The following is a 13,060-nucleotide window of genomic DNA, read 5'->3' on the forward strand; positions in this document are numbered from 1 at the left end:
TGAGATCTAAAACAGCTGGCTAACTGCTTTAGCTAGCTCTAGACTTATTCACTTGAACTTGCTAGCTTAGCATAGCTCTCTCTCACACTCACACACACAAAACAACATGCAGTTCAGTGACAGTACAGACTATTACTGTTCTGATTTGACAGCGTTGCTTGTGATTTTACTGTTGTATCTGAGTTAAGACAGAGTCACCCAGTGTCACCCAGTGTCTGATTAGCATAAGCTGTCTAGCCTGGCTGTGGTGCTGCAGACCTACGCTACACAAACGATTACTCAAATAATAACCACTCAAATAATCAATACAATTGGAAGCCTTGAATGGATCTTGACCTACCTGGGTGGGGCACCCAAGCTATGCATGGAAAACACTGGTTAAACAGCAGGTTTGCACTGCAAACATTACTGCTTTAAGTATTCATTTACTTCTCTACAGGTAGCATTTTAAGACTAGGGGCAATGGCCAAGGTGGCATTATCCAGTCCAAATAATCCAGCAATGAGTTTCACTCCTGTCTGCCATTGTTTGTTAGTGATTAATTTACATCTGACTTGTTTTGGTAAGCCCAGCTGTCCGTCCATCTGCCAGGGCCGTGACACAATGCGCAAGCGTGTGGAGTAGTTCCAACACTCCGTCCTACAAACCCCCACCCTCCTCATTTTCCTGACGTCAGAGCACCGGCCTCCGACGTCAGGCCTCTGGTTCCCTACTAACCTCCATCACCTGCTTCAGGTTTACTTCTCAGCCCCTCCACCCCTCTCCGTAATCAGTGCAGATACCAATACTGTGCAGTTCTTCCAACTCAACTCCTCTGTTCAGGATACGCAGCTGTCATGCGATAAATCTCTCCACTTGTGTCATTAGGTACTGCTTTGCAAGATAAAAAACTCTCTCCGCTATGGTCCCGGTCTATGAATTGAACATTTGCTAATAGCTGAGCATACCAACTGACGTCTGTTGATTCGTCAACTTGAAAGGAAAATTTCCCGATGGATCGACTTTTTCCCAAATCTAGACATTCAATATCTGCAGACATGTCATCGATTTGCCTTCCGATTGCACAGTCCGACAGCAGAGCCTTTGCAATTTCCGTTGCTGCTTGTGGGCCGAGCATTTTATTGACCACTGCTGTGCACATTATCAATATGACTGTCTCAGCAACCATGTTCTTAGCCTTCGCCACAAGGTCGCTAACCCCTGATGCTTTCTTTCGCACACTTCATCAACACTTCATGGCATTTATGTACAATCAAAATAATTAATTGGGTATAACAGTTTGTGGTTTCCCTTCAATTGATAAGACATAATGAGAGTTTAATAGCGCCATCTGTAACAATGAGAAGTTCAGACTAACTGAACCTATAATAAGTTCTCAAAGACACAGCAGCAAAGACACTGTGCTGACCTACAAAATGAAACCATCACATTCTCTGTTTCTGTCTCTCTTTGTCTTTTAGTATTGTGGGTCACACCGAGCCATACACAAAACTGTGCTGTAAGGGCTTCTGCATAGACATCCTGAAGAAGCTGTCCCGCACCATAAAGTTCTCCTATGACCTCTACCTGGTCACCAACGGCAAGCACGGCAAGCTGGTCCGGGGCATCTGGAACGGGATGATTGGAGAGGTAACGCCGCAAAGATTATGGACGAGGTCAATTCTCTGTTAGCTGTTCTTGTCATTACAGTAAAAAGCCAGGAGTGAAATATTCAGCAGCTGAGATGCAAATGATATATGTTTCAGGGAAAAAACAGAAGATACATGTGTAGATCTCAATAACGTCAGCCTTTAGGGCAAAAGAAAAAAACACCCAATGGGTCAAAACTGTATAATTTTCTCTGATTATGAGCAAAACATCGCCTGTGCCATCGATAAATAAGTGTGAAAACCCCAGACAGACAATATTCTTGTTTGCTTCAGTTAAAAAAATAAAAGGAAAAGCAATTTTAAGTCAAGATTAATGAGTACATGAATAGGTACCAAGGTCAGAGTGGCGGTGAGGGAGGGACTGTTGTACAAAGGAGGAGTAGGTGTCCTTGTGAATAATCTCCGCAGTCATATTACTCTGGCCAGCCCTCCTCTTGAGGAGTTGGAGGGTACAACATTAGTCGGCTGTTTTTCCCCTTTTTTCAAAAACAGGAAGGCTGTTGTGCTCAATGAGGCATCAACCTCCATAGGAGAGCTAATGGCTTGCATGAGGCGGAGTGTCTGGACTGTAAATCTACAAGCGTTCATCAGTATGATAAACAGTGGTCTGGTGTGGCAGCAAAGGCTGGAAAAGCAGTCACAGGGGCTTTGAACTGTACTGGTGGGACTCAGAGCTTCTAACATCACTTCCTATTCAGCCAGAGCCCCAGTCACCTTTTAGCCCGCAGCGATTAGTTCCACTTCCTGCTTGTAATATTTAGCCAGCAGACGCCTTATGTAAGAGACATAATGCTATACGCTGCAATATCTTCTGATGGATTAGAGATGGATTAGATGGCGGATCATGCTTTACAATGCAGTGGTGAAAAACAGCAAGATAACATCAGAATAGGCTTTTCACAGTTGTGTCTGTGTGACTGCTGGGTGGGTGCTGGGAGAACCAGGCAGTAAATCGTCCCCAGGGACAGAGGCCAAGTGTGTTGACATGGCTGATAGATGAGATTTATCTCAAAGGTCAGCAGTGGACGTCCAGTATTATGTCGGACACTGTTACACAGGGTCCAATTTACGACAGCGCCAGACAGACATCCGCTTTCCATTTGCGCTTTCATCTCAACCAAAAAATATCTTTATTGACTTTCCTCCACCACAGGTGTTCTACAAACGGGCGGACATGGCCATCGGCTCGCTGACCATAAACGAAGAGCGCTCCGAGATTATTGACTTCTCAGTGCCATTTGTGGAGACGGGGATCAGTGTGATGGTGGCCAGAAGTAACGGGACTGTCTCACCATCTGCCTTTTTAGGTGAGAAACACCTGTGCTTCTGTGAAGTAATGAAGACATATGGCTGTTTTTGCCTTTGCTTGAAAATATGTGCTCTACTCAGCCATCGGTGCAGCATTATGGTGGCCTGGCGGTTAAGTCACAGACAGTCAATGGTGACTGCAATGGCACTGACTGGTTTCAGCCAGGGATCTTTGTTGCATAGCACTCCCCCTTTCTCCCCTCCTCCTGTAATTGCCTTCTCTCTCTCTCTCTCTCTCTCTCTCTCTCTCTCTCTCTCTCTCTCTCTCTCTCTCTCTCTCTCTCTCTCTCTCTCTCTCTCTCTCTCTCTCTCTCTCTCTCTCTCTCTCTCTCTCTATATAGATAGATAATCATTATTATTTATTTTACTTAATTTTCAGGGTAATGCGTGGTAAATTTCTGGCCAAAATTCAGGTCAAAATTTGCCCTCTTGGCCTTCTAGCTAATTTATAGTTGTTTCATTGATCAAGAGGCATTGGCCCTGACAAACATAATAAAAATAAAATAAAATGAAAATGCAATCAAATAAAAACTCTAAAGGCAGATATCGTGAATACTGCACCTTCAGGACATTGAGAATTACTATACGCCTTATGAATTAATCAGCCTTACAGCCCTTTCATTTGTGGAATTGAATCTTTGATGCTGATGAAGTCATCTGTCTTTGATTTCATTTGCCCATTTTTCAGCATACTGTGTGTCCCCTGGCTGACTCTGCCCTGTGTCCTCTGTCCTCTGTCCCTGCAGAACCATACAGTCCAGCGGTCTGGGTGATGATGTTCGTCATGTGTCTGACTGTTGTGGCCATCACAGTCTTTGTCTTTGAATACTGCAGTCCAGTTGGGTACAACCGAAGCCTGGTCACTGCAAAAGGTGAGTCTGACCCCCCTCCCTGGTCCATCTGCTGACCCCCCCCCCCCCCCATCACAACCACAACAAGGTCTATGTGAATGTATGGTTAACTCTAAATTTATGTCTTCCCTCTTTCAACAACCCTAATCCACCACACGTTCTCAAACTGCATCATCAGTACTTAAATGTTGGAGAACAGCACGCTGGAAAAGACAGAAGACAACATACTGTATATTTATTCATAACATTTTTATGGAAATTAAGGGTGACCAAAATTAAAATTGCATTTGCCATTTGTGTGCAAATGCTCACTTTACACTTGTTTGTATATGGCTGATCGTCTCTTTTTCTTTTCTTTTGAGCTTTACATACCAGATAACCCATTTCAAAATACCGCTTCAACGTCCTTCTCTCATTTAATTTTATTTCTCACTACTGCAAGACAGACCATGCGTCCCTGTACTTCCACAGAGAGGCGACAAACAGAAGTCTTCAGGGCCTGCAGGGGCTTCAGAGAACATGTGAAATCTAAGCCTATTTATAGTGGCCACATATTGGATCAATGCCTGGAAAATTGAGCTACTGCAGTTTCATCTCTGAGCAATGTGGTCTATAAAATATCTTCTAATGGATGACGAGAGGCCAAGGAGGCTACGGTCATGGCAGGGTTTCTGATCTTTGTCTTCATGTATTCTATAATGCATTTCATACGATGTGTAATGCCAAAATTAACAGCAAGTTCAAATACGACATGTTCTTATTGCACAACGAGGAGATCAAATTGGTTGTATACATTTTAGTTTATGCATGTAGCTGAATTATATCTGAACTGTTATCCTTCAGTCTAACAAATAAGACGCTTGCTTCACTGTTGTTGTGTGTTATTGTCTTCCAAAAGGAAACACTACATATTTTGATTCGCATTGAAATATTACGTCAATAACAAGTCACCTGCTTCTGGATCTGATCTCATACTACATATTCAGTAGTGCTTCCTGGCACTGAAAGCAACTTGATGCAGTTTCTGTTAAAATTTCAGCAACTTGATCTAATGGGCACAGCAACACTGGCACTGAAAGATAGCTCAGTCAAAACTTACATTAAAATGTGTACAAACTACATTCAAAATAGGCAGAGCGTTGATTTATGTAGGCATCATGTTTCCTGGCAAGTGAGCACTCACTCAAAGGAATAATGATGGCAGCAGGAGTCTACACTGCCAAAAAGAACTGGCCTGATAACAGTGTGGATAACATACAGAGAAAGTGTGAATGACACCCACCCCCACAGCTGGTTAGTGCTGCACCTCGACTTTGGGAGGATGAGCAAATCGCAGTTCACATCCCTTCACTGTTCCTTGTACATTTCGTCAAATGATTTTTTGGCACACACTGCAGCCGCTCACAGAAATGTCAAGGGTTACTTCAGGACATCCTGCTCACGTTGTCAGGGATCGCATTTATTTCACTTTTTTCATGCTAACGTCTGAGCGTAATGTGAAAAACACGTGTTTTCCCTGTAAATATTGGAATCATAGCTGTCTAAAATCACGTAAAAATCTGTAGCTTTTGGTCAAATAACACCAAATTTTCCCCACAACACCCCAACTGTAACCACAGCACATAATCCCTCCACACATCCAGAGACAACTCTGATACAAAGTTTGACTTCTTCACAGTTAGTCTCCAACAAACAGCCGTCTAAAGTTCACCACGAAGCCAAACGCTCCAGCCACAGCGTTGATTGTATTTCCTCCAATACTGTCCACCATGTATAGACTGATGCAGAGTCTGTCTACTCTTGCCTTCGTCCTGCCTAGATCCCGGTGGTCCCACCTTCACCATTGGGAAGTCAGTATGGCTGTTGTGGGGAATCGTCTTCAACAACTCAGTCCCCATTGAGAATCCAAAGGGCACCACCAGCAAGATCATGGTCCTGGTCTGGGCGTTCTTCGCGGTCATCTTCCTGGCTTCCTACACAGCCAACCTGGCAGCCTTCATGATCCAGGAGCAATACATCGACACAGTCTCTGGACTGAGTGACAAAAAGGTACAGAGCTCTGTCATTGACAGTCCTGTGTGTTCTGTCAGGCGTGTTGTTATGTTTGATGTACAGCTTAGGAAAAACACAAAGTGGTCTATTTTGGGTGTGTAAACAGTGTACGGTAGAGCTCTGAAGGCAAATATCCAGAAGTGGCAATGTCATAGCTGTGACTTTTCACTTCCCCTGCAAAATATGAAAGGGTTCATAGACTAAGTGGTGAAATTGAATTACATCCCCAGACTCTTTGGATGGGGATGTCTGTAAAAATCCTATGAAATGTAACACACAAGCAGATTTCCTGGGCAGACAGTGATTATAATTTCTGCTATTATCTTATCTTGTCTGGAGCGATGATCTGAGTATTGACAAGGAAATCCATGTTAAACCATCAGCACAAGAAATGGTTTGCAGACTCTTTGCTCAAAGGCAACTGCAGGGATTTAAGAGGCATTTGAGGAAAAGACCAAGCTGTCCACTGCTCACTACAATCCTGGCAAAGTCATTTACAATTCTCGTCTCATTATACATTAACTCTGCTATGCAGACAACGAAATGGAGCCATTTTGACAGCAAGTCCATAGATTATTGAACAGCATTCTGCATGGCAGCATGGAGGGAACCGAGGGTCGAACTGCTGGTTTGTCCAGCTGTGCTGAACCCCTCCAGGTTAAGTAAATGTAAATGAGGTACAAGATGAAGCCACAGAGAGTGACCTTGTATGAGAGGGGAGAGTGATGAAGACGAGCTGAGCTGCTGTAAGGACACTGCACTGTGTGAAGGCAGATGATTACCTCATCCATACAGGACACTTCACTTAAAAGAAACGTCCTTGTGATAGCGTAACACATCATGTTAACTCTGACATCGCCCAACCTCTTTCAATCTGCCACTTGTGTTTGACACTATACATCTTCATCCTATGTGGTACCAGGAAGGCATACGCAGGAAATGTTTCAGTGACCTGCTGCCAACATATAGTGAGATAACTTAATCCAAGCAGGCTACATGGACATAAGAGGACTATCCTTATCAAAACAACACCATGAGCTGTTTTAAACAACCAACGTTTGCATTTTGTGGTCTTGCAAATAATCAGTATTCTCTCAGACACCAAGGTCACAGTAGCAGGATGCTGCTGTAACACTGCAAAACCTTTCAGAGGGAGGTTGTAGCACATGTTTGGGTGAACACTTTGACACCACCAACAACAGTTTGCATTCTGCTTCCTACTAACAATCAATGTTGGCTTTCTTTTCATTGAAACACAATCCATCAGTAACTCTGCCAAGTGGTGGCACCTATGGTTGGAGGGTGTTGTATACTGTACAGAATGAAAATGCACTGTAAATGTAATGCATAGAAAAATGTCATTCGGCTGTACATGTGTACGCAGCATAAACAAACTTGGCCTCAACAGACTGCTCAAGGTTTGATATCAGAATGCAGAAGAGGTCCGGTTCATTTTCCAAATGTCCTGACATGATATTGCCCCCTTTCTCATACACCAACTTTTTGTACAAATTGTCTCTCAGCTAATGTACTGAGAACGTATTTGCATAAGGTTAATGAAAAGTGCAATTTTGTCGATTGTATTTCCATCCCGTCCTACTTCCTGTCCTCACAGCTTATTAAATGCATACAGCACTGCCAAAAGCAAAAGGATAAAGTGAGAAGTTCATCTTTCACAGCAGACAATGATGAAGCAATGTGGATATCTTTCGACACAGTGTCTGATTGTCAAATTGTGGAGCTAAAACTTTATATTAACAAAGCAAGAGGCCAACCGGATAACTTGCACACATGCACTTGGGAGTTGAGCCATGTCCTTGTATTAGTATCTCAGAGCTTTTTATCTGGACCTTACAGCTAGTACAGCACTTCTAAATGAATACTGTAATGAAGTCACAAAACAACCATCACAGTGATGGAACAAACTGAATTTGATTATATGCTCATACGCCAAAGTCTCTACAGTGGTAATGACTTGGGTCTAATACTGCTGTAGAAAGAAATTACACAATTTCTATTCAATTACACGTAAAATCAATCAATATCACAGATCACCTTTGTCATTAGCAATTCTTGTTCTACCTTTCTGGACAGTTTCAAAAGCCACAGGAGCAGTACCCTCCATTCCGCTTTGGTACGGTCCCAAATGGCAGCACAGAGCGCAACATAAGGAGCAACTACCCTGAGATGCACTCACACATGGTCAAATACAACCAGAAGGGAGTAGAGGATGCCCTTAACAGCCTCAAAACAGGGTAAGTGTCTGCCAAGGATAGTAAAAACATATTTACACCAGAACTGAGAGCCAACATGGAGCCCAACAGTTATATAATGGCCATTTGAGAAAAAGTCATTTTCTTTACCCTGCTAGGAAACTGGATGCCTTTATCTATGATGCTGCTGTGCTGAATTATATGGCTGGCAAAGATGAGGGCTGCAAGCTGGTGACAATTGGCAGTGGGAAAGTGTTTGCTACCACTGGTTATGGCATTGCCCTTCAGAAGGATTCACGCTGGAAACGACCCATCGACCTGGCCCTGCTGCAGTTCCTGGCTGATGGTAAATTCTTCATATATATACAGCAGATGCTGAATTTCATGGTATAATAAATGGGTTTGCATGTTTTCCATAAGCCTGAATGAGAATAAACAGATAAGAAGAGAGCATAAAAAACAAGAAGGTGGCAAGGGGAAAATGAGTGTGAATATAGGTCACAAAATATTATTATATTAAAATGTATCTGAGCGAGAAATCATAAATGCATGTCAATAAAACCAAGTTTCCAGAGGTGATTTAAAATGTGACACTCTGCTAACCTAAGCTCCTCAGGCAAATTATTCTGAAGCCTCTGGCAGAAGTATGCAATAGATGGTAAAAGCAATTTTGCATAATATGTCAAACAGAGAGGCCATAAAAAAGTGCTGTGATACTATGACTTCTCTCACCACCTCAACTGATTTAGACCAACCCGTTTTACTGTTGGTGACCATGGGCTGAACAATGTGCAGTGATTTAATAATTTAGCATATCATCAGTTAGGTTTATTCAGTGGAAGACTGTCATGTTTGTTATTGCCAAAGTGAAAATGATGTAACAGGTTTCAGTGACCGAGGCTCCCCAGTGATGCTTGACCCAGCTTGAGGGGGTCAGGACCCCACAAGGATCTTTACTTTTTACTTGTGAACAACTAATGTTACCTCTTCTGTCTCTAACTAATAATTATGTAACTTAAACAAGGAAAAAATATCAGTCTTTTGAACTGCTGACAACTGCACATCCAACTGGTGGTGAGGTTACGTGAAGACATGAGCTACAAAGGGTGGGAACTATTGCAAATTTGTAGGAGCCATTACTTAAAAAATAAGAGATCAGGATAAACTTTCAATTCACTGAATCACAAACAGAAGCAACCTCATACAATTCTATCTGGGGTGCAGGTTATGTTAAAGAATTTAATCTTCCTATGCAAATGCACGAGTGGTCGGAGGACGTTTCATCTCTTTCCAAATATTACTTGTGTATTCTGTGTTCCTCGTCTGCAGGTGACACACAGAAGCTGCAGACGGTCTGGCTCACAGGCATCTGCCGTAATGAGAAGAAAGAGGTGATGAGCAGTAAGCTGGACATTGACAACATGGCGGGAGTGTTCTACATGCTGCTTGTGGCCATGGGCCTGAGCCTGCTGGTTTTCGCTTGGGAACATCTGCTCTACTGGAAACTACGACATTCAGTCCGCAAATCAGACCGTCTGGACTTCCTCCTAGCTATCAGTAGAGTAAGTGATCATCACAAATGAGTAAATCAATATATTTTACTACATCCATACAATACAAGAGATGGCAGTACAACACTTGCAATATTTTCTATTAATAGCTGAATTGGCGTAATTATCAGCCACACAAGTGCCAAAATCCCTTGTGCAGACAGAAGCTGTACAGAATGTAGCTGCATACGTGATGGCCTTGCTGCATGAGAAAATGCAGTTATAAAGCCGGCTGTCTCCTTATGAGTTATCCTTCAAAACATAGCTTGAGAAATACTGGCAACGCAGTAAGTAATCAACACACAACCAGAATATTTCAAGGGCAGCAACAATAAAAAAAAAAAAAGATTGTGAAATAAAATGAGTTTAAAGCAATAAAAGAACTTCATGGGTACTTGCTGAAATATTGTGATGGCCATGATCCCTGAGAAATTGAATTTAAATTGTCCCATTAAAACACCTTCATCTGCGTGTTTACAGTAGTCAGACGTGGGATTACGCATTCTAAGCAGATACACAATTTGAAAGTAAAATAAAGCTGGTTGGATAAAAATGGAGAAACTAATACGGTAAGTGCATGATCAGCAACTCGCTCATTTATATGCGAGAGTTGTTTTTAAGATCAAGCTCTGAGCAAACATTTAAAACTCTGCAACATGAAACTAGCAGAGACAATGATGAATCTGTTTCTGCAATGCAGTTTTCCATGTTAGTGTTTTACCTCATTTGGCTCAGTAAGTTAAGAAAAAATTTGTAATTACTCTTATTATAATTACATTAATCACAGTTTCTGCAGGGAACCTGATGAAACCTTAGGGAGTTTAGTAGATAGCTGGGTCATTCTGGTATCTGATGAGGCTTAAAGATTGTAATGCCACCCTTCCATCTCTCTGCAGGGCATCTACAGCTGCTTCAATGGAGTAGAGCAAACTGACCGCAATGGGAGCATGCAGAGTCCAGACGTCACTACCAACTATTCACAAGCCAATATGCTAAAGATGCTGCAGACAGCCAAGGACATGGTGTCCTCTGCCAGAGTGGAGAACTCTCTAGACAATGCCACCAAAACAATAGAGAGCTGGAGCAGGCGGGGGGCCGACAATGTGCGGGCTGGCCTGCCAACCAGAGTAACGACCACAGACATGACCCATGGCCGTCTGCCCTATATCTCCAGCATCACAGACAACCATTCACCATACCCACAGAGGGCCCTCACACCCACCTTCCCAGTTCATTATGGGGACACCTCCACGCAGCCCCTCCTGGATAAGCCCCGGGTGGTGACCCGACCCACCCCACTCCGCTACACGCTGCCCACCCGCAACAGTCAGCATGTCTTGGAGAGGACTCTGCCAATCTCCAGCCTCAGCAGCCCTCATATTGCCATGCGGGACCCTGTGCCCTCCAGTACAAACCCCCACCACAGCAGCAGGCTGTATGTGGAGAACCAGGCCCGGCACCCTACATCCCCTTTTGTTCCTTACAGGGAGTTCCAGGTGCCCGATTTCTACGTGGAGCACAAAGGGCCGCTGAGGAGGAAGTTTAGCTACCCCCCTGACTGTGTGAGCCGGAGGAGGAGATCCCATAGCTATGTGTTTGATGCTGCAGACCCCAGAGTGAGACGTGACTATGATGAACCTCGATCCTGCCTTGCTGAGTTGAGAGCCAATCACCTCCTGAACAACCATGCCCCTGTTGCTGCTGCCATGGCCTGCAGTGCAGGACACTACCCAGGTGGGAGCACCAGCTGCAATTCCTGCATGAAGTCCTATTTAGAGCCTGAAATGGACGACATACCACTCCTGGGTAAAGAAAAACTCAACCGCCGCGCCTCATTCCTCAAAGCCACATGGGGCAACGACAGGATCCATCAGGTGGACGAAACAAAGCCCTCCACATCCACATCTCAATCCACTCGCGTTGACATGCCTGACCTTTTTCCACGGGTGGTAGTGGCAAACCCAAAGCCCCACAAGCTATACGGCAGTCTGGGGCACAACCTGTCCTGCTACCCCTTGGCTGCTGAGCCTGCCTACTTGGACCCAGCCCACATGGGCTCCTACCCCTACAAGCAAAAGCTCAAATACTCTGAGTCCACCCGGCTGCCCTCTTACAGGGAAGCCATCCTGCAGAATGCCGCTGCCCTGCGCCGCTCCTCCTCCACAGTGGTGCACAGACACTACTCCACCTACCTGAACTCATACACAGACTTACCAGTGTATGTGGGGCCACTGGCCCAGGGGCCATCCCAGTTCTATGATGGTTCCAAGGACATGTGCCACTTGTTTCCCTGTACAAGCCACTGCCCAGATAACGCAGCAATGCTGCCTCGTATGAGTGACAGGCAGGTAGTTTACCACAACAATATGTTGGGGCCCTACGATGGCACAGGAAAGAGGGAAGACCCAGGCTCTGGGAACAGAGAGCGAAGGCAGGTCCTGGTGGCGCGCAGAGTCAACAGTCCCTATGTGCCAAAGCCCTGGGGCAGAGTATCCAGCCTGGAGTCTGAGGTCTGAGCCCCCATCCTTACTGGACCTCCACTAGGCTCTCAAACTGAGCCCCTCTGAAGAGAGGCATGCCTGGGGGTTCTCCCTTCAGCCTCTGGTTAAAGCAAAAATTAAACTCTACACCAATAGTGTATTTGAGAGCCATGACTCTCAATTATCAGTGCAATAATATCTTGGGCAGCGACATGTATGGGAGAAGACACTGAGCAAATTACTGCTGGGACTTTGTAAGCCAAACTTAAAATACTAATAAAAGAAAAGGCAATGTTGAAAAGTATTTAATACATAAAAATTTAACCTGTTGATTGTTATTTAAAGGATTTTTAAATGCTGTGTTGCTATGTGAAAGAATTCTGGGAGACAATATACTGTAGCCTCTCAATCTGATTATGACTTGATACACTTCTTTTTCTCGTTTTTTTCAAAATCATTTCAGTACCCACCATGTCAATTAAGAGATAAATTATTAAGATAATTTGGTGTTCAAACCACTGACATATCATCCCCGAATTTTCTAGATGAACGACCCTGGGCGCACAATTGATCTGAGGCTTTCTGCTCCATTGGTCATTTATGTAATTTGACTGGGATTTTAAAAAGGGAAAACCATAAAAAGTATCATGTGTATTTCCATTGTTACACTACCCTTTAATAAAGAACAAGGTCATGTCACAGGCCTTTTGGAACCATCTGTCATCTCAATCTGTATGTTAAACATGCTCTCACATTGTATACTGATATAATTAATGTGACTCTCTACATTTCACAATTTATTATTTCAATCTGCCATCTCACACAGAGCAGATGATTATGTGAATACACTTTATGCTCAAGGTTCTGACCTTGGGCACTATCTGCTCTCACACATTGCTCCAAATCATTAAAAGGAACTGTCTTTCATAAATGAGATGGATAAAAGGCGAACACACC

General features: G+C 43.7%; 1 protein-coding gene across 2 annotated transcripts in view; it reads left to right on the forward strand.

The window, feature by feature from the left end:
• grin2ca (glutamate receptor, ionotropic, N-methyl D-aspartate 2Ca) overlaps positions 1-12,821 on the forward strand; it is a 54,573-nt gene extending 41,752 nt beyond the window's left edge. For both annotated transcript variants that reach the window (XM_070981877.1, XM_070981878.1), the window contains exons 6-13: positions 1,461-1,629; positions 2,803-2,956; positions 3,704-3,829; positions 5,628-5,857; positions 7,955-8,115; positions 8,232-8,419; positions 9,403-9,635; positions 10,520-12,821. In XM_070981877.1, coding sequence (XP_070837978.1) covers positions 1,461-1,629; positions 2,803-2,956; positions 3,704-3,829; positions 5,628-5,857; positions 7,955-8,115; positions 8,232-8,419; positions 9,403-9,635; positions 10,520-12,139 — 2,881 coding nt within the window. In that variant the 3' untranslated portion in view covers positions 12,140-12,821. The remainder of the gene's footprint in view (positions 1-1,460; positions 1,630-2,802; positions 2,957-3,703; positions 3,830-5,627; positions 5,858-7,954; positions 8,116-8,231; positions 8,420-9,402; positions 9,636-10,519) is intronic.
• The last annotated feature ends 239 nt before the right edge of the window (positions 12,822-13,060 follow it).

The sequence above is a fragment of the Chaetodon trifascialis genome, chromosome 15, assembly GCF_039877785.1.
Source record: "Chaetodon trifascialis isolate fChaTrf1 chromosome 15, fChaTrf1.hap1, whole genome shotgun sequence".
Classification (NCBI taxonomy): domain Eukaryota; kingdom Metazoa; phylum Chordata; class Actinopteri; order Chaetodontiformes; family Chaetodontidae; genus Chaetodon; species Chaetodon trifascialis.